Here is a 22,379-nt window from a genome sequence, read left to right on the forward strand (position 1 = left end):
ATTTTGTAAACACATTTTGGACCTCAATGTTATTGCTAGCATCATTCATTAAATCATCAATAATCAATTTATCGTCACATAAAGAAGATGGCAAGCCTTCAACGAAATTCACATTTCTAATTTTCAATAACTGGTCATACATTGGTTGCCAACACGAAAAAAAAAAATACAACATTTTGAAATGAGCTTATCGGCATTTTAAATCAACGTTTTCACAAAATATGTTTTACCGCTGTTTGAAGGACTGACACAATTAGACTAAAAGGATGTTGTAGTCTAAAATCAAAACCATCAGTCTCCCTAACAGCCATGGTATGGTAAAGTCCTCAGATCAGGAAAAACTCTGCGTATTGTGTATACAACTTGAAGTTTTATTTTTTAGTTCGAAAGCCTTTTTATTTCTCAAGATACTTAAAATTGTCTCCTATTGTTAGGATAGTAGATAGGGTGACATCTATCTCAGCTTAAATCACACAGCCTAATGTCCGACGCTCTGTGATGCAGTATAAAACCAGAAAAAAGACTTTGGCCATGACGTATTTTGATTACTAGCTAATAATTAAGATGTTGCAGGCAAAACACATGATCGGTCTAAGAAAGTAACACAGAAGAGGACAATACAGTAAGTAGAAAGAAATATTATTACAATATAGGTGACAAGAACTAACGCCACTTACCTAGCAAAGGTTGTGATCTATAAAAAACAAACTCGTTGAAAACATTGAAAATGTGCATCCTGTAAGTAAACTCTGAACCATGTGTACGCACATAAACAGGAGAAATGAGAAATGGCGACTCACACGGCAGAAGGATGAAACTGTTTGAAGTGAATAGTCCTACAACTGTGTAAATATATGGAAATAGTACCTCTGAGTAGTATAGGCTTAAAGCCTAAAGCCTTTCTAAATAATCAGACACTTGTTTGATTGATTCTCCCTGAAGTTCGCTATATAAAATTAAAACAAACAAAAAAAACCCAACATAATTTAGGATAATATGCGGCGCACAAGAAGAACCATGACTGAAGATAATAAAGCACAAGCGGAGATTCTGTTTCTGCAAAAGAACACCTCAAAGGTTTTGGACCGTTTAACCAGGAATCATATTAATTACTTCTATGCTGTACAATTTATTCTGAAGGTGAACAGGAGGACAAATTACATTTAAATTGATACCATTTTCAGTGCGTCAGTGGAGCAAATTCTAGGGCTTTGTTTCATACTATATTGTTATCACATGTTCGCTTCCTAATTGAGCCAAACGCTGTGTGACAGCGTATGGATGTGATGCGCTGTTTGTCATGGAAAATAACACTATTTCATTGTCGTTTACAAGTCACGGGCTATTTCTTTTAACTCATCGCTATCGTTGTTAAGTGAGTGGATTGTTTGCGTAACCTGAATACATGTTTAAACACAGATGTAATGCATTTGGTTTACTCTTTTTTCAAATGGGGGAATCCATATTAGTACCGGGATCATCCCATCTTGTGGGTCTATGCAGAGTTAGACAGCGGTGAATATACAACCGCCTGCGTGCGTTCATGTCAAACCGGCAACTGTGTGGTTATTGACAGACAAAATCAACACCCCTATCAAAGATAAAAAACTGATCTACCCCGTGTCTGATCTTACGTTGATCAGACGGATGTTAGGTTTTCTATATTCAAGATTCGCTCTTTCAGCGCAAGCCGACAGGCACCTGCTTTCAACAGGTTGATGGGCGCATAACTCTCCCTCCATGAGAAACTTTGCAGAAATCATACACAACACATTAACGATGGATCGCTAGAAAACCTGTCTATATGATGTGGGGGACGTATCCTATTCTTGCACCCATCAAAGCTATAGAGCGGATCAACCCCATAATAATATGCATATCGATTGACGTCACTTCTCCTCGAGAGTCTTATGTTTTGGTATCCTCATGCATAATCAGTTTAAAACAAGAACGATAAATAATCACTCACACATTTGAATCATTTTTGTTACTGAAAGTTTAAAACGACCGAAAAATAACACTAGCCTATTTCATTGTTGTTTACAACAAGTTATGGGCTATTTCTTTTAACTCATCGCCATCGTTGTTAAGTGCGTAGACTGTTTGTGTAACATTTGGTTTTTGTAACATTTGGTTTACTCTCTTTTCAAACGGGGAAATCCAGGGCTCATCCCGTCTTGTGCGGGTCCCCCTTCGGTCAGTGACGTCACTACTCAGGAGGAATGCGAACGAAAAATAACCACGCATGCATTTGAAACATTTGTTTTTTACGTATCACATCTGAAGTATTTTGTTTACTAGCTAATAATCAAGATTTTGCCAGCAAAACACAAGAGTGAGTAAGTTTCTCGTGGCTTCCAGTGGAATTTGAGGACCTTAGCCTATCAGCTTTAAAGGCCGTCCCTCAGACATCCGTTGAGGCATAGCGCGACGGGAGCTTTGTTAAAAATTACTTAGGATTATAATACGCCATACTTTAATTTATTTGTATACAGATGACTAATATCATGAATTTCATAGGGTTCTTAATGTTTGTGATGTGCATAAGGATTTTAATACACTATACTTTAATTAATTTAGTTGTATATATGTAATTGTAATATCATGAATTTCATAGGGTTCTTAAGGTACTGTTTTGTGCTTTGGGGTGCACCAGCATCTGTCTTAGCGTGTTTTTGGGTTTAAAAAACACAGGGATGTGTTTGTTGAAAATCCTCCTGAGTTTCTCTGATACACCAGCCATCATTGGCTGATAAATGGAATGTGTTCAGATAGTCGTGTCTTTTATAAGTTAGTCAACATGGTTGACTTTATTTTTGTTATTTAGTACAGTAAAATCAGATGTGTTTGTTATACTGGCATTTAGTAAGTGGGTTTGCTGTGTATTTACACTTACCTGGTACTTGGCCCATAACGTGGCTTATTATTCCTCTGTTTATATGTGGTGGGGCAAGATGTCATATAGTTTCTTTCTTTCTAGCTTTGTGCGATTTTCATTTGTATATCCTTTTTGGTCTTTGTCTACTGTTTTACACTAAAACCTAATTAAACTGCCAAAACCAACACATCAGCTTGTTTCTTGGAGTTTGATTAAGAGAGTATTTAGCGGTCTGTATAACTGAGTATATTATCGTGGGAACAACACTTGGCAAGGACATAACAGTACTAGTTTTAGATGCTTGCCAGTTATGTGCCACCTAGCTAGGTGCACAAGTTAAGTAATTTCAAGGGTTCATCAGGCTAACTTATTAAATGAAGTAGCTAATGCAGTGGGAGATTGAGGGCACAAAGCATGTGGTGAGAACTTGTTCGTTTTTGCTTGTGATAAACAATGATGAGACAGGCCACATAAAGCTGTGTAGCTAATGTTAAGTTACATCAACCTTAGCTAATGTCAGCTGCTTCCCACCATTAAAGCTACGCGCCATGGTACCGCTTTCTCGTTCAGCCGAGAGAACTAGCTTAGAATTGTGACAACAGAGAGTGAAGACCAAGTAATGCACTTCCACTTCTGTGAATAATTTACATATCCACAAAAGGTTAAAATTAAGGGCAAATGTACTTGGTTGAAGATACTAGAAGACGTTTCGTCCCTCATCCAAAGGACTTCTTCAGTTCTGACTGATTGGTAGGGAAACTAAATTATTTAACCTCAGTGGGGTTGTTCGCCAGGATCATCAATACCGCTGGTTTGTTAGTGTTCCTGGCTGTTGTAACGACAGTCGTTATGGTCGTTAGGAGTACCCGAGGCCAAAACTGAATGACCATCGTTGGCATCCTCACCTGAGGCCAATAGGTTACATTTGTTGAGTTTGATTAAAGGGCCGCATTGGGGGATAAGTGGTGGATAAGTGGTGGCGTAGACCCTCTCCTCTGTTCAGCGACGGCTTCTCAACCCGGGTGTAGATTGCTTCCTTGACACCTCTTTCAAACCATCCATCTTCTCTGTCTAAAATGTGCACCTGGTGGTCCCCAATATACAGGTCTGTGCATTCCTCACTGCATTGGACCTCATACACTAGATTGCTTTTCTTGTGCTTGGGGGTGCAGCCTTTGGGGTGTACTAGCATCTGTCTTAGCGTGTTCTTGGGTTTAAATAACACAGGGATGTTGTGTTTGTTGAAAATCCTCCTGAGTTTCTCTTATACTCCAGACATGGAATCACAATGTTGTTGTGTTTGACATTCTTTTCCTCATCCCTGTAGTTTTGTTCTTCCTGGATCTTGTGGCTGTTTTTACAAAGGTCCATTTAGGGTATCCACAGGCAAGTGCCCCCTTCAGGTGTTTCTGTTCCTTCTCTCTGGCTTGGGAACTTGTTGGTATGTTTTCCGCTCTGTGGTGCAGTGTTCTCATGACCCCTAGCTTATGCTCCAGTGGGTGGTGGGTATCGAAGAGTCGGTATTGGTCTGTGTGTTTGGGTTTTCTATAAAACACCAGTTTGCAGGCTCCTGTCCTCTTCAATGTGTACAGCGCAGTCCAAGAAGGCCAAATGTTGCTGTCCACAGAGTTGATGTGTTCTGTGAAGGCTTGCACTTCCTGGCTTTTAATTTTGACCCAGGTGTTGTCGACATACCTGTAGCAGTGGCTCGGTGCTGTTCCTCTGAAGGAATTGAGGGCTTTGCTCTCCACTTCTTCCATGTAGATGTTCACCACAATCGGGGATACCGGTGAACCCATGGCACAGCCATGCTTCTGTCTGTGGAATCCTCCGTTGTACTGGAAAAGGGTGGTGTTTAGACAGCGGTCGAGTAAGGTGGGTGAAGGTGGTTCGGCAGCCTGGGTCTCGCCTTCGGGGGGCGAGGTTCCTGCGACCTCTGGTTCCGGGGGGGCTCTGGAGCTCCACCCCTCGCCTGTGCTAGGGTCTAGCCTGGACCTGGTGTCTATGTGGCGGCGCTGCATGGTGCTGAGTCAGAGGAAGGTGAGCCCCCACTGTGGAACTGTCTGTCCCCTCGGACCCTGGTCTTGGGCCGAGGGCTGCTCAGGGTGCTGAGTCCGAAGAGGACTTTGACATGGTCATTTTTGCCTTGGCTGCTGTACGGCAGCAGTCCTCCTCCAAACTCAGCCTGCGGAGGAACCGAGCGGCGCGACATGGGAAGGGTCCCTATGGGTCTCTCTCTGGGACTGACAAGGCGTTCGTTGGGGTAGGGGTCTTTTGATCCTTTGGTCTGGTGTCTGAGGATCATCCTGGGGTAGGTTCAGGGATGGGAGACTGACTGTGGGTCTTGGGTGTGTACAGGAGTTTGGGTTTTACTTTTTTATGTTTATTGGTGTGGGGGTTGGTTATGTGTGTACAGGGTGTGTTTTTTTTCTTTTTTTGTGATTATGGGTTTGGGGGTTGGTTTGTGTGTGTACAGACGTTTTGGGTTGTCATTTGTTTTATAGGTTTGAGTGTGGGGGTTAATTCATGTGTGTACAGACGTTTTGGGTTGTCTTTTGTTTTATGGGTTTGAGTGTGGGGGTTAGTTTGTGTGTGTACAGGGGTTTTGGGTTGTCTTTTGTTTTATGGGTTTGAGTGTGGGGGTTAGTTTGTGTGTGTACAGGGGTTTTGGGTTGTCTTTTGTTTTATGGGTTTGGAGGTAGGGTTTCTCCCCTGTTTATTGTGGGTGTTCGTTTCTTTTTGTGGGTGTTATGGGGAGGTTTTTCCTTTCTTGCTGTATGTGTTTCAGGTAATGTACTGTGTACGTTTGTTTCTTGTTGTGTGTGGAGCTCTGCCCCTTTTTATTGTGACCAGTGTAATATACTTTGTACCCAAAATATAAAAAGAATGTCATCATGTCCCCATAATCCCCAGACCCGCTGCAATGACAGTTTGCGTATATATACATACTTTACCTCGCGCATAGATACATACTAACCTTGTGCATACATAAATACTCAACTTGCGGATACATGCATACTTACAAATGACAGTATGTATGTACGTATGTGCATGACAGTATGTATGTGCAGCAAAGTATTGAATTTTGGCCTAGGCGGCTTCTCATAGATGAGACATGTCCAATGCTTATTGGGGGCTTAAAAGCGTGTAGTGTGAACTAGGCTTTAAGGGCACGCATGGTGACATTTTGTACTGATATCTGCAAATAGTCCTGGGGCCCCATTTCAGAAAGCAGGCTTAACAAACTCTGAGCTTAACCCTGAGCTCTGAGTTGATTGAGCCTGAGGTGGGAAACTCTGAATTTTCGGTTTCAGAACAGCAGCTCAGAATTAGTTCAACCAACTCTGGGTATGTTGAGCCTGATGGAAGTGCGTGCATGGGGATGAAAAAAAGCTATCATCAATGGAGCTCTGATACAATTCTCCATGGCAACAGGTAAAAAAAGGCAGAGCCTCCATTTTAATCGGAGCTAGAAATATGAATGCATGACAACGCGGACCATGATAGGCTCTAAAACGCAGGAGTGGAGGAACGTTCAATATGTTAACATTAGTACTTTTTAGTACTTTTTTATCATTTACCAGACTGGAATTTCCTTAATGAATGGAAGTGCTGGATATATAGGCCATTACATTCAATTTTAAATAGGAAGGCTGTATTTAATAAGCTGTAGTTACTCATAAACCTGTGATTGTAAAGTCACAGTCACACCCAGTAGGTTAGCCTATTAACTTTTTTTTGCAGTGGAAAATGTGTCTAGGTTCAAACTCAGTGTAAAGTTGCAGACATCTATTTTACATTAATAAAATCTTGCTCATTTCATATTTTATTAATGCTGTCAAGACATATTCAGACTATCAGCAGGTAATAATTTATATCTCACTTTTAAACAACATTTAGGCCTATTTGTTTCATCTGCACCACAGTCATCCTCCCTCAGAAATAGTCACATTATCTCCAGTATGATAACTACGATAGGAATGTTCCAATCAGTGCGACTACAATATGAAAGATTACTGTTCATTCATCAGTTTTATATGTTACATATTAAACAGTGATCACTGCAGTAAAGTAACCCACAGTAAGTGTTTTCAATACAACTGTTCACAGAGTCGCAGCGTTATACACCTAAAGATGAACATAGATTTTATTCTGTGCTGAGGATAAATCCACGATGTGCGGAGATCTGTCCTTACATCGATGACAGATTGATCATAAATCAGTCATGTTCAAGATCCACTTTGGGTAAAAAACTAATAGTCTATCTAACCGTGATTTTCAAGCTTTTTAAGATGTAAATGCGTTCAGATATGTGCTTCGATATCGACAGTATGAATGAGGAAACGAAACGGTGTGTCAGACAGTCGCCTCAGGCTCTGCGAGAGGGGAGGAGTTAGAGAGAAACTGATGATTTTCCAACTTATCCTGTGGCACCAGTTGCCGGAGTTACTGATCAAGGATTTATCTGATCTCGCTCTCTGAAACAGAAAACCCAGAGTTTCCCTCATCTCAGGCTCAACATACTCAGAATTTTCACTAATCCCGCTTTCTGAAAAGGGGCCCTGTTGGGTCAGTTGACCAAACAACACAGCAGACTGTGTAAACATCCGTCTTCGTTCAGTAGAAACTCTCCAAAAATGGTTTTCTGAATCCAAAACTCACCCACAACAGTTTAGGTTAGTATTTTCACAAGCAAATGGGATATTTAGAGTATAACAGGACCTGTTAACAAAGACTGTTTGCCAACACGGCTGGTGGAGTAGACGAACCTGCCAGCTATTTGGATTGTGATATCCGCTTCACCAGTTTCCACTCCTTCTCTTAGATATTGTACAGACTTGGCAAATATAATGCAATTATAATTGCTTTCTTTTTTGAACAAAAGCAAAGAGCTCTGAAGTGTTTGCATCAGACAAGGCTGACACTTTTAATTTACAAACAGCGATTTTATGACTTGCTCTGACATTTTTTCAGAAGTTGCATGGATTTCATCAGTAATGCTGATCTTTGTCTACAATATTGTCTGATATTTATTAATGAGCAAATTTTATTCCTCAGTTACTGTAGCATCATATATCAATGATTTGGTTCTAATTTATCATTGAAAGGTCTACTGTGACTATAATACAGCTCCTTTTTAATCTTCCATTAACAAGCAGAAACTGACCTCAATGGAGATTCATTTAATGTTAAGGGAAGAGAAGAGGTAAGGGAAAAACAGCTTACTCTGCATTATAATCATAGAATACGCAGACCTTACACAATGTTTGGAGGAACAAGGATTTATACAGACAGAATCAAAACAATACTGAAACAGTTTTTGGTAAATCCAGTATTATGAAGATACAATGTTTTAGGACTGCATGAATTTACACAATGTTTCTTCGAATCATCACGGTGGTGGGATTTTGGTTGCAGTGTTATCACTGTGAAAAGAGGCATCTGGGCTTTGTTGTCTTTCTGCAGCACAAAACAGATTTTATAAATCAAGCAAAAATGGCACCACTCTTTGCTTGTTTTTGCTCATTTGCTGTGCATAGAAATCTGTCTAAATTATCCACTGCCACACAGACACACACGCGCTTAAACATACACACTATTCAAAAAGACTAAGAAAATGTGTATGAACCTTCAATTAAGCTTCATCAAACTGGTTTATGTAGCTTACGTGTTCTTATGCGTGTCCAAAGCTGTCTATTGTTGTATTTCTGATGTTGTGAACTCAGAACTGGCAGGTGGCAGTGGAACTGGAAAAGCCTGGCCGTAGACTGTACACTAATGACATCACAGAAAAAATGACAAGTTAAATACAGCAGTCACGATTAGTTATATACAATGCAAGGATTTATATGTTTTGCATAAAAATGTAGGTAGTGAATGTTTCCTCCAATACCCCGGGGAACTCAATCTTCACATTGACGCTGTCTGCTGATGCGGCAACAACTGTTGCAGAAACCTCCTGCTGGGCATTTCTCTCATGTTTCTCGGAGAAGCCAAGGAAGAAAGCCATGCCTGGGATGTAGCTTTCCATTCTGGAAAAGGTAAAACACTCATTAAACCACGAATGCCAGTGTAATAATCGCAAACAGAGAAAATTTTTCCAACGTGCTATGTAAGGCAAAGTAAATCACTTCAAACTGTGAATCTAAGTCATCCACCTTTTTTTTCCCTTGATACAAATTGCATTTTTATTCTACTTTGTCTCACCTTCTGCCCATCTCTGCCATGGTTTCTGGGATCCTGGTCCAGTGGGCTTTGGCTGTGAACACTGGCCTGGAACCAGAGTTATGTGCAGTAGCACCTCTCATTGACATTTCATAGGACTGACATTCAGCCCCCCATCTAATGTGTGCCTAGACCAAACAGAAGAGATCAAGAAGGGAGTATCTAAACAAAAAAGACTCGGCATAAGTCTTGGTATGCAATCTGCAATATAATAAAATACCGAAAAAACCCCCAAGACCCTAAGTATGATTTTTAATGCAGAAATGTAACCATCACACATTGTATTTGTAGACAGTGTATTTGTGGACAGTGTATTTGAACAGAGTTACAGCTGGATATAAACTTCTTTCCTGCTTATTTTACATTATGCGTTTTGAATTACATCAAGGGGTATAAAGCACTGCCGTCAAGTCGGACACATTCTACCTACAGTGTGTGAGTTTACTTTAAGCATAGAACAATGACTGATCCAACAACAAAAGGTGGTTCCAGCTTTGTGCAGCCGGAGAAAAGCTGGTGGTTCACCAGCTAGTCGCTAACTGTGTCTTTCTGCCATTTGATGCTGAGCAGAGTGTATATTTGTTTTAGAGCATTTTAGCTGAAAACAACAGCAGTGAAAAATGTAGAAGACAGTACGTAGACAACCATTACTGTAATGCCATGAGAATGGCATTGTGTATAGTGAGATTTTATAACACTAGTCATATGTTTGTCAACATAAATGTTCCTACATGTCAGGCATTTAAATGGAACCTTCACATAAATAAGGTAGAGAATATACACACATAATAGTGATGACTTTGCTGAAGGAATATACAGTATTTGTCCATACTAAGAAAGGAAAAATTGAGAGTGATGATGGTAGTTAATGTTTGAAAGGTTTTTAAATGACAAAGCTAGCAATCAAGATATTGTAATAATAATAGATAATAGTAATAGCTAATAACAGTATTATTGTTTAAATTACTTGCATTTAATACATCCAGTTAAGAATAAAAATACATTTCCCATCTTCTCTTCCTGAGTTTATATCTACCTTTGCCTCCACATTGGAATTCACAGTGGTGTCAACACACATCTTCCAGTTGGTGTCTTCCCCAACCTGGGACACAATCAGTTGGGTGCTCCGAGTGTTTGCCTCGGGCGTGTAGTAGATGACCGCATCATAACCCTCTGGCTTCTGGTTGCCACTCAAAGCAAAGGCTTTGATATTGGCTACAGCTTCAGGTGTTGAGGCCCCGCTCTATTGAATGAGACAGCGATCAGTCCATTAGACTGTAATAGATTTATGTCCATCATGTCCAATATGTGCAGAGTAATGATCACCTTATGTAATTTGTGGACTATGTGAATGTGCATCAGTGTGGTTGTGGGTAAAATCTTGTGGGTGTAGAGGTCGATGGGACTTGGGACTGTAAGAGTCAAACTGTATATACTGTATTTTTCAGATGAATATCACTTCATGTGTTTTTATGCACACACAAAGCTGCAATCATGAACCATTTTTTTTGTGGTGCTGGTGGGATCATAAATCATAAGCATGGCTGAAACATTTCACATGAGGACTTTGCTCAGTACAAACTGCCTATATATTGCAGTGAAACATATTTTGGGTCACTCTGTGGAGCTTGTTTAGCATACTTCCATTATATTGTCATGATGGCTGTGATGAGATCTCTCTCTGACGCTTGAGGCTGAATCAGAGGACACACGTACTCGCTGGGTGGCTTTCTGTAAACACAATTAAGCAACAGGAGAATGTGAATGGATAAAAACCCAGAACAGGTGCAGAGAAATTATCTTTGCAAGGGTAGCCAAATACCTTGGAAAGCCTCCTCAGAGTCTCAAGCAGTTGCCGTGCGCTCATAGGATGTTGGCTCCGGCCAGCATTAACCTCAAAGTGGATTTTGTCAACAGCTTTGTTTGCCTGGACTAATTAAATGCACAGGCTTCGTTAGCAAAAGGTTGAATTAATTATTAAAAACAAAAATTAAAGAGTAACTTAACACCCCTTAAAACTGTACTCCAGGGTTTGTCAGTACAATGTGACATTACTGTTACTGTTGTGGTTTGGTTATAAGTGCAACAGAGCATACTTCTGACCACGCCTGTTCAGAGGTGCAACCGATTTGAGACATTAAACCAGAGAGGGCAGTAACACACTGCTTATCAGCATGATGTACTCTGAGGATTAAAAGTAGCAGCATACTGAACTCTGATGCTGATATCTTCCTATTTTGTTGCAGCTTGGTTGTGTCAGAATGTTCAAACAGGAATTCAGGCACTCAGGGGAAGTTTATACAGACAGTAACTCAAGAAAGCAAACCATCTTTAATGCCCTAAATTGACAGCTCATAGCCAGCAGTTCAATATACTATTTTTTTATATATATATATATATATATGATAAGTTTATGATATAATATAGTTAAGAGTAATCATATCAAAACTGCATGGAGCAAAGATGGAGTTATTTATCTGACAAATGTATACTGAAGCAGCATGGGTGGGCTTGTCTTTAGGTCTGTAATAGTGGGTTACAGTGTGACGGCCCCGAGAGGTCTTGGTGTGGACCCGTGTGCTGTGTGGTGTCTGTGTGTTTCCCTTAGGAGGGCAATCAAGGAGATTGGAAGCACCTGGTCAGTGAGCCCCTATTTAGACCTGCCTGCCCAGACGCCAGGGCTGGTTTCTGTGTTTCCACACTGCTCCACCACATTGTCCTATTGTTTTCTGTTGTTTTGAATAAATTTATGTTGGTTTCTGTTGAACCTGAGTGGCATCATCCTTCTTTGTTGCGGCCTTAGAGCCAGGGTCATAACAACAGTGTACCAACTGTAGCTGTGGTGTTTGCAAATTCACTCAATTCATTCAGTGTTGTATCTCATGTAAGTTTAGTAGTGTGACTCAGGATGTGTGCCTGAACCTGAATATTTGTTAGATTTTTGAGGCCATATGTAAGTTCATGATGTTGTTTTAGATTGCACAGTACTGTATGGTGTAATGGGTTGTACTTCTGCTTACCTGGGACTACTTTGACTGCCATGTTGGTATATCCCAGGAAATAGTATAGGGGGTATTGTTCATCATAATACTCTCTCCTTAACTCAGATTCCACACAGAGACCAACTCCATAAATGTTACTCTCTGTACACATTTTGGCTTTTGGATGCCATGTGTTTGGGGTCAGGATCTTTTGAATTGGAACAATCACGAAGATATTAATATGCTTTCAGTTCAGTAATTCTTAGTTTAACTTTAACCTATCTCTTAAAAGTGTTGACTGTACCTGATCTGGATGAGGCCTCAGAACTTCATCATTGGAGGCAGCAATGTTGGGAATCATTGGAGTCTTTTTAGCCAAAGCTAGCTCTTTAATGTTCCTGGAGACTGCGTACACATTTGATCTGTTGATTGGAAAGGAAAAAAAAGCATTCTTACACTTGGCTCATTTATGCATAAATTATAAGAGTTCTAATTTAAGCAGGGTTGAATAACAAACACTATACATAAAAAGTCTCAGAATTTCCAGATTAAAATTCTTAAAGAGAATATAAATTTTAGATTTTACATAGTTTCTACAGTCTGTTTTCAGGCTCTTACTCCAGTGTAGTGCATGACAAACCATTCATTCATGTTTTCAGTCAGCTCAGTAGCAATTTCAAACAGTTTCCCCCACACCCTTAAAACATACCTCAATGAAAAGAGTTCAAACTCTTCTTTGCATGGAAGGAAGTCGAGCTCAAACTTGTTCTCTTTGAAATTGATGTTGGCAGCAAACTTCCATGGGATAGCAACAGGCATTTTGCTCTTAAACTCAGTACCACACTGGAACAGCTCCGTGTTGATCCCATAGAAAACCCAAAAATCCTTTGTATAACTAAAAAAGAAGAGATTAATTTAGTAGCTCCAACTCCACAATATGAATAGTATACAATGGCAAGTTTGCTGTAATGATATTAATGCCAACAAATGACATGGTTTGCCTCCTATGATGTTTGCTTAACATGCCAGTAGTACATCTTCTTTAAATTAACTGTTAATTAAATTAACAGTCAATATTTTACCCAATAAAACCATCAGTTTCCAGTGAGATTTCAGAAGTGAACAGTTGTCCAAGACGTTCAGTCAGTGGTGGATTTACTGCGGCTTTAGCTACATAAGAAAAAATGACTTTAATGATGGTTTACACCAAATAAAATAAATCGTTTTAGTCATAAATCAAAATGACGTTAAGGCGTTTGTATGCTGTAGGATTTGACTCCTCACCATTTACAGTGATCCCATTGACGGCTTCAAAATATTTGCTGATTTCCAGTGGGAAACCCAGGGTGGTAGCTTGGAAGTAACGAACCTCAAAGATTAGGTATGGCTTTGTCCGATGCCATGATACTCCCCTCTGTAAATTCTCAATCGCAGCCCACACAGGGCTTCCTTTCCCTGCAGAAGGACTGCCAGCCTGCAAGTAGGATCAGAGGAGAACAGCATGTAATGTAGCAGGCTTTGTACACTGCATGGAAATATGGTTGTTTTTGTTCACTTAACTGGCACTGATCATTCATAGTAGGCTTTTTTGTTCAATTCTCACCCTGAGGATGTTCTCAATGAACTCTTTGTTAAAATCAGCAAACAACCACTCTTGTCCAGAGGCGCGTGTATAGGCAGAAAGGATGGGCTTATCGTTGGGTAGAATTTCCCAGTTTTGAAGCTGAAAATGACAGCACAGTGGTCACCAAAGCAAATAAGCTGACACATCACAGGCCAGATACTGCCTTAATGTCTATACTCACCACATTGGAAATAGCCTTTAAGTCACCAGAACTAAGATCTCCTGTAAATCTAGGGATGTTGGTGTCAAGCAGCTCCATAATTCCGTCAGCACGGATACCCAACTTCAGCATAAAAAAAAAAGAAAAGATGATTACTATTTGTGATTGGGAACACATGTTTACCTTCAATGTTTCAACAGTAATGGTTTTTGCTGTACCTCCAGAAGCTGCAGAATTCTACCAATGAAATAAAATTTTCCTTTCATCATGATTTCAGTGGGAAAGATGTTTGTTGCATTTCTTAGCATGAAGACTTCTGTGGCTGTACCAATTAAGAAATCATCTGTATTGGGAAAATAGCAAATTGTCATATAATGGTTTCAAAGACATCCAAGAATCCAAGAATCTGTATTTGAGCATACCATCAAACCAGTCCAGGCGCATTGCTTTACTGTAGTGATAACTGAGACGTCCAAACTTAGGGGCCAGGATTTTCACAGCTACATTGCAGGCGGTTGAGCTATTGTAGAGAACACAAAAAAAGACAGCTCAAAGCGAGAGAAAAGTGGAAATGAATATGATGTAAACAATAATGAACAACACCCATTGATTGTAACTGCATTGTTTTGCTCACAGGAACTGATTGTCTGGAGTACTGGATCTGGCAACACTACTGAAGTAGGAGTATGCAAAACTAACAACATGGAGGTCTTTTTCCTCATGTAGATGTGAAGTCACCAAGGACACCAGAGCCATTGGTGGCTTAGTGTCAAACAGCATCATGAAGGCCAGCATGCGTATCTCACTGGGAAGGTTCTTCTGCAGGAACAGACTTAGGGTAATGTCTTGGACCTGAAAAGACAAGCATTATAAAAACTTGGAGTTAAGAAAGACCGCTCATTCAACCACCTGCTGCGGAGGAAATTTTCGTTTTTTTGTTCCAGCACAGTCTATTATTTCCTGAACCGATGGTGACCTTTGAAAGGCAGATTACAGTCCATGTTGTAGATATAATACAGGGAAGATTATGCATCCCCACAATGTAAAGATAACGTGACAATAGCATCAATCAGACATGCCATTTTCAGCAGATTGTTAAAAATTATTCTTACCTACCACAATGATTAAATATGCTTTCCAGGATAAGAATAGTTTTGTGGGAATGCATTGACCTTATCAAAAAATGTGTATTGTTTTTTTTTTAAACCTGACTATGGGACACAGTCTATGCAATTACCATAAACATGCTTTATATACAAAAAAAGTAGCATAGAGCTGTGTAAGAATCTGAACAGTCTTATTTTCTTCCTCCATACACAAAATAGTAGTGTTCTTACACTGTGAGGGTCTCTGGCAGCGATGAGTCGCATAGACTGCACAGCAGCACTCAGCACACGAGGTGGCAGATCCACAGGGGTGGCAGCAACTCCAGGGAGGAAGCGCATGATGGTTTTAATGCTGCCTGGATGACCTGCATTCCCCAGAGCTTTCAGAGCGATGACCATGTCTGCCTCATTGCCATTCTTCAGACTTTCAGTGGCCATGTCCAGCAGTGGCTAGTACAGGTGTTCAACAAATGTGCAGTCAGCTTTTACAAATAGTTATTGATTACATTATAATTTCCATACAGACAATTAATCCAGGCTTACTTAGTTATGTTCTCACCATCTACCAAATTATCTTATGGTACTTTTACATCTCTTTGTTTGGAATGGTTTTCTTGAATGGTTATCAAAGGAAAGTGAGTTATTTGATTACCTGAACAGCAGTTACTGGACAAGGTGTATAATAGGCACAATGCTTGTACACCAGTGAGCCATAGGAAAGCACCACAGTTTTCCACAGATAGATATTGGATTTACAGAAGGGAATGTCCAGTATCGTCTGCAAAAGAGAGACAATGGACATTTTGACATGATCTTGTTTTGTAGAAAGTTTGCATGGAACAATTCTTCAGTATACAAACAATTCCTCTGTCTTTAGCGTTGACTCACTTTAGCCATCTCAACCAGCTCAGGAATAGCCTGCAGATGGTTAATCGCAATCACAAGGGTTTCCAGAGCTTCATTCACAGAAACATCTCCAGCCTGAAACCTAACCTCCAGGAACTTCAGGATTCTGACGTCACTGACCTCAGTAATCATGTCCAAAAACCATCGTCTAATAAGTGAAGCAAGAGAAAATTGATAATTCAGGCTATGCTTAAGATAAGGATTTTCCTTGAAATAAATCAAGACAGCAAAATTAAAAGATAAAAGCATGACAGACATGTTCAGATGTTGAGTTTAATTACACTTGAACAGGATGAAAAAGGAAGTGTCAGTGACTGCCTTAATCTTAATGAGTGATGTCTCACTCAATGGTTACGTGCCAAATCCTTCTTGAACCATAAGTGAGAGGATTCACTTCAATTAGCTATTCAGTTGAGTGGATCAATATCCGATCTGGGAGATGGCCTTGGACTCTTTTGTTCACCATCTTATAATACAATAGTGAAAGCTTGAAAAGATATCTGTGAGGGATTCTCACTTTCAAAGACATGCTTAATGAATGCTCTAATATGTTTTGAATTAACTTTCTAGGTATAGTCCAGTTTAAGCAACTTAAATAATTTGGTCAAGGTTAGTGAAAGATCACCTTTGAGGCAATGCTTACTCACCCATGCTCCACCCAAGCTCTACAACATGACTTTATGCTGTACAGTATGACCTTCACAATACTTCCTGAACTGAAAATTGCAGTTGAACATGCTCACTGTGTTCACAGTATATGACTTCAAATAGATAGTAATGTAGGCAGCTTCATCAGAGAACACAGATATGTGGGAGAGATTCTGTGCAGAAAGTTTTGAACATGAGCAGAAATCCTGCTGAAACACAGGAGCTCTTAAAAGTCCAGAAATTTATAACTGAATTAAAATGAATTAATGTATCACTGAGGTGAAAAAGGAGCCACGTATTAAAAGAGGTTATTTTCCCAAACAGACTCAAAAGGGGATTTTCTTAAAATCAGAAAATTTTATCTATAGGAGAAACATATTTAAAAGCAATAGCTACACAATTCCTGAAAGCCTTTGCGTTATATTCTTTTAAGTTTTTATATATTGAATTGTCACCTGCCGACTGAATATTGTGTTTCCCTTTATACAGATAAAGACATTTCCACAACAAATTCGTGCAGAAATATTCACTAGAATGCAGGAAATTAAGTCTTTAATGTTCTAGCATTTCAGGAAAATTATCTCATAAATTTACTACACTGCAAGAAAACAGTATCTGGGTTGGCACATAGTTTATGGGGGGACATATTCCCAGATCCCAGGTTAGGTTTGGTCTTCCAATTCAGGCTATGATGTGGAAGTTGACAAGGCTATGTGGAGGCTGATCACACTTCATTATGGACCATGATTATTGACTCGACTGTTCACCAGTAATGCTAAAATTGTGAGTTTGGCTGCTGAACTTTTTAAACTATTCCTGAGGATTGATGTGATGACCACAACAACTGTGGTGGACTTTTTGGGATTGGGGGCGCCAAATTTCAAATCTCACCTAGGGCTCCAACACTGTCAGGGCCGGCTCTGCCTCAAAGTATTAATAGTTGCAGATGAATGTAATCTGTAGGACATTTGGTTTTGCAAAAGACAGCAGTCAGTTTCAAGGAAAAAGTTGTGTGGCTGTAAATTGCCTTTACTGCCATTTATGTTACATTACTAATATTTTAAAGAACTTGTTGAATCCCGGTATTCTTTTTTAGTATTCAAAACTGGCCAAAAATGAGCAGTGGTGGAAGAATGGAAGAAGTAGATATTAGATATTTTACTTACGTAAAAATAGAAATAATACACTGTGAATAAATACTCTGTTACAAGTCCAGCATTCAAGATTTTACTAAAGACAAGTACAAAATTATTAGCAACAAAAAATACTTTAATTATCAAAAGAAAAAGTACTCATTAGGCAGCAGAAAAGAGAAACATGTCAGTGTAATGCTAATGTAGCATGTGCTATATTATTCATTTATTATTACTGTAGCACTGCTATTAAGTAGTAAAGTAACTTAAAAAGGAAATACTCAAAGTACAAGTACATCAAAATTGCTCTTACGTGCAGAAACTGAAAATGAGGAGGGGTTCCTTTAATTCCACAGTAACACTGTGTGATAACCAAGGACTCACCTGTACTCTTCATTTTCTGCGAACTGCTTCCACATAACTTCTAATCCTTCATAAGGCATCACTCGCAGAAGTTGATACACCTTTATAGTATCCTCAGTTGTTGCACTGTCAATCTGGCATTTATTAGCTTCAGCCAGTTGCTTGATCAATTCAATAGCCTGTAAAGAGGAACAGAAAGTAAAGCTTTTGAGATTGCACAAAATTGAATCCACTTAATCCACATAAGAGAGAGTCCTTTTTTTGGTTGACTTTAGAAAAAGAAAATAAATGTTAAATATTGAAGAATGTAATTTAATTGTTTCCTGCTATTTCTGTGTTTATTTTAATGTAGCTAGAGTCTATTTTACAGTGCTTCCTGCTTATTTCTGCAAATGTTGTTCAGAAATATGAATTTTATGTAACAGCAGTATCTCATTATTACCTTTGCTACCGGGTCCTCCAGGTCCTGCATTACAATGGGGACAAAAGCGTCTGCACTGAAGAACTTGTGAACAAGGTTGCCCTTGCTTTCCATTGGCCCAAACGTGACGGCTGCAGCTGTGTCACTTACACCGAGCAACACCAATTCCTTCCTGCAGGAGAAGTTATTTATAGCATCAGATTTGTTTTGCTGACAAACACTGCGAATGAGCAGGCATAATGAACAAATATTTTCTTGTCTTACATCGCTTGCATCTTGAAACTGCCACCCTTCACATTGAAGGGACTGAAGTGCTGTCGCTCCAGGCCGTGAGCTCTGGTGATGAGACCTCCCTCTTCTGTTGGTTTGACTGTGTAAACATATCTAACTGTTGAAACGATAGATTCCCCTCTCTGGAATGGAGGACACACAAAAACAACAAAAATATCACTGACATTGGTCTGTTTCATTTGTAACTGTGGAATCAGATGCATCTGCAGTGAGACAAACAGACCTGTTTGGAGACTTCATCGAGCACAGCAGTTGCTATTCCCCGGTACATTGCTGCTTTCTCACTGCAGTCATTGAGATCAACAACCTGAGTGATTATCATGTCCTTTGTTTCCATGTTTTCCTCAGTAGCATAGTTACTCTGACACCTGCCGTGGATGCCAACCTATGGACAAAATGATAGTTTGTTGCATTTTTTAAATTTAATTTTTACTGATGTTGTGTAAAGTAAATGACTAGTTAATTTCTCAGCAGTGACTTACCTCTTCAAGTGCATAGATTCTCTGTGTGGTCTTCACGGTGACTTGGAAGAAGCCCAGTATCCCTCTCACAATGTTAACAACAGTGTCAGAAACCTCAGCAGGGGCGTGGATGTCACCAACGTGTCCACCAGCATAGTCAAACATGAAGGGTTTGACAAGCTGGTCAGCAATATGGTGGGTGAGCTTTGGAGAGGCATTAAAGCCATTTTTCTCAGGGAAGCCATTGAACTCCTCAAACGCCAAATCTGAAACCTTTCAACCAGAGATAGAGATAAGTATGTATTTCTTTGCTCATGAACCACATTCACAAGTCAACATGAAAACTCTCTCACATAACCATCTCTGTTCATGTCAGATGAAACACTGGTGATATTTGTAATCCAACAGAAGTGGACAAGAACTGGTGTTTGTCTGCATTTGTCTTGTATATTACTGGATTGTTGAAGCTAACTTAATTGAAATATTTCTGTTTGTAAGCAAACAATCTGAGAAGTTTAAACTTTTTAGGTGGTTTACAAAAATCTCTGTTGTATTTCATAAAAAGCTATTTTTGGGGGATTAGAGTCTTTAAAAGCCTGTACAACCTTTTGAACAGATATTTATTTAATTGACCTCCAAATAATGTATGAAACATTAATAAATCATAAATGACAAATGATGCACTGCACTACTGAATTTTAGACATAAAATTAAATAATTAACAACCTGTCATTGTTTATGCTGAGCTACTCAGTCACAGTTTTTCTATCATATATAACATTTTTTTATTGCCCTCTATTGTCATTCTTACCTGAAGGACGAATGTTTGTTCAGACACCCCAATGATTTTGACATTGCATCTCATTCTCACACCAGACTCTGTAAGGTTTGGCATGCCGAGTCCAAAATTCACCTCTCCCTCATATTTGTACTCGTAGGTTTTCTTGGGGTTGAGGCTGAGCTCTGGAATATGTTTCCAAAACAAAGTGTCATTTCACTTATTCTTTATGGAAGGTGTTTAATAATGAATTTTTTTTTCTTTTACGATGATGATAAAAACCCTCACCATAATGGACACTTTGACATGCTGAAAGAAAAAACATCAAACAGTGGTGTCAGCACAGCAACTTATATATGAGCCCATTTTTGATTTGATTCATTTCATGATCCCAAAACATTGTAACACAAAATGAAATAGTACAATCTTAACATACAAAATTACAGTTCAGTTATCAATGTAAACTTAACCAAAAAATAAAAATAAAATAAATCTAACTCCACGTGAATACACATAAAGACAACTAAAACAAAATTAAAATTCACATTACTCCATAAATGCACCTTACTCATCTCTAAAGTCACCCTTATTGTTTCCTATTCATGCCCAGATGACCTATACTGATTACTCATGACTGAACAGATATAGAGATATAGATATATCTATCTCTCTCTATATCTATATATATCCTTTTTAAATATGCATTTAAATAAGTGTCTTGTTCTTGTTGGATGGAGGAATAAATTAAAATTGTAAATATGCGCTAGAAATAAAAAAACAACTGAATCAACCGCAGGATTATGAGTCACATCTAAAAGCTAATGAAAGATGAAAGTGACCTTAAAGAATGAGGCTGAACTTACTGGCCAGGGCCACAAGGCAGCAGAGGAGGAGCCCTCGCATGTTGAAATGGAGGAATGGAAGCTGATATTTTAGATTTGTCCTTTTATATACCAGTGTGGGTTTTGACTGGGGGAAGTGGTTGCATTGGGCCTTGTGAGCAGGACAGAGGTTGCTTTAGACAACTGACTGATTTAAAGTAAACACACTCTGTCTGCCCTAGAACCATGTTGACCTGTGACATTGTCAAAGCGACATGATTAATATGTAAAGGATAACCACCTCAACAATCTTGTGAAAAATAAATGAGCACTTGCGACATCTGCAATGCAAACAGTTACTTTTTGATTATGCTTAAAACATTTGATTATATCACTGGGGGAAAAAACATCTGTCAGTCAAAGGAGGAATTTGTGTCATGCTTTTTAGTTAAGTTAAGTTAAAACCTCTTTTTTAATCACCCAGAAAAAGATGTAAACAAGTTATTCACAGCTGAATGAATATTTTTGCTACCACAATTAGTCTAAATATAGCAGGGCTGTGTTTAGTTGTAAATCTGGTTGTGTTTAAGTCATGAGATTCGAAGAAAATTAAACACTAGGACTTGATTTGTCACTGACAACAAAATAGAGAAAACAGCAAGACATGTGCAGCACATTTCTTGGACCTTGGTTTCATCCTGGGTGAGAGAGTTCTCACCATGCACTGGAAACCCAAATAAGTTCGGAATACTCAAACTATTTATGGAAACTGATTACCTCAAACTTTTTAAGTAGTGGTAATAATCATATTTATGAATGGAGGGTTTAGGAGGGTTTGTTGGATTAGATTGCATTAAATTTAGCTAGATGTACAAAATAAACTGATAACTAAGTCTGAAAGACTAAATACATTTATCACAACAATAATCTCTGTCCATATCACATGTTTGTGAGAAGTGTTTACATGGCCTTTATTTTGTAAACTAATCAAAAGTTGGTGTTCATATATTGTGTACCAGTTAAGGACTGTAGAGAATGCTGCTGAAGGAATTTCATCATGCCCATAATCACCTGACTTGCGAAAGCAGCTCTGATATTGGTGTGTCAGATAAATTATAAAATATTGTATTTTTTAAGAAAATCGACATTTGATGATGTTCTTGTTGTTATATCATATTTGCTCTCGCAGGATTAAATAGAGTATTGAGTGGCACTACAGCTATCCAAGGTATGTTATCAATTTGCATATTTCTAGGTCAATTGCTGGCTTGCTAATCAGACATACTGACGATATAATGGGGTGGTGATGGCACAGTGGCTAAGACACTTGCCTTTGGTGTGTCCACTGTCCCTGAGCAAGACACTTAACCCCTAGTTGCTCCACAGGTGTGCAACCTCTGACATATATAGCAATTGTAAGTCGCATTGGATAAAAGCGTCAGCTAAATGTAAAGTAACATGTTTCAGCTAAATGTAATGTAACATGTAAAAAATGCTACATTGCTAGAACTGGAGCCAGCAACATTTCAGAGTGAATGACATTTTAACCCTGACTTGAGATGTAGGGGGGATATTGTACTTTT

At 39.0% G+C, this 22,379-nt stretch overlaps 1 protein-coding gene across 1 annotated transcript; it reads right to left on the reverse strand.

The window, feature by feature from the left end:
* Window positions 1–7,773: 7,773 nt before the first annotated feature.
* Window positions 7,774–20,945, reverse strand: vtg3 (vitellogenin 3, phosvitinless). Its single transcript, XM_038715721.1, has 28 exons — window positions 20,839–20,945; window positions 20,264–20,284; window positions 20,009–20,160; window positions 19,219–19,470; window positions 18,960–19,121; window positions 18,710–18,858; window positions 18,467–18,617; window positions 18,046–18,203; window positions 15,863–16,028; window positions 15,627–15,752; window positions 15,206–15,424; window positions 14,503–14,720; window positions 14,291–14,388; window positions 14,087–14,211; window positions 13,890–13,991; window positions 13,688–13,807; window positions 13,369–13,558; window positions 13,167–13,254; window positions 12,794–12,979; window positions 12,389–12,506; window positions 12,124–12,292; window positions 10,926–11,035; window positions 10,745–10,834; window positions 10,140–10,346; window positions 9,086–9,231; window positions 8,772–8,910; window positions 8,547–8,653; window positions 7,774–8,338 (listed from the first exon to the last, which is right to left on the reverse strand). Exons 1-27 carry the CDS (start codon window positions 20,876–20,878, stop codon window positions 8,573–8,575), a joined length of 3,783 nt encoding a protein of 1,260 aa, XP_038571649.1. The 5' UTR covers window positions 20,879–20,945; the 3' UTR covers window positions 7,774–8,338; window positions 8,547–8,572.
* Between the last annotated feature and the right edge of the window lie 1,434 nt (window positions 20,946–22,379).

Source organism: Micropterus salmoides, unplaced genomic scaffold, assembly GCF_014851395.1.
Source record: "Micropterus salmoides isolate LMB-PRFRI ecotype aquatic unplaced genomic scaffold, ASM1485139v1 Ms_hic_scaffold_13, whole genome shotgun sequence".
NCBI lineage: Eukaryota > Metazoa > Chordata > Actinopteri > Centrarchiformes > Centrarchidae > Micropterus > Micropterus salmoides.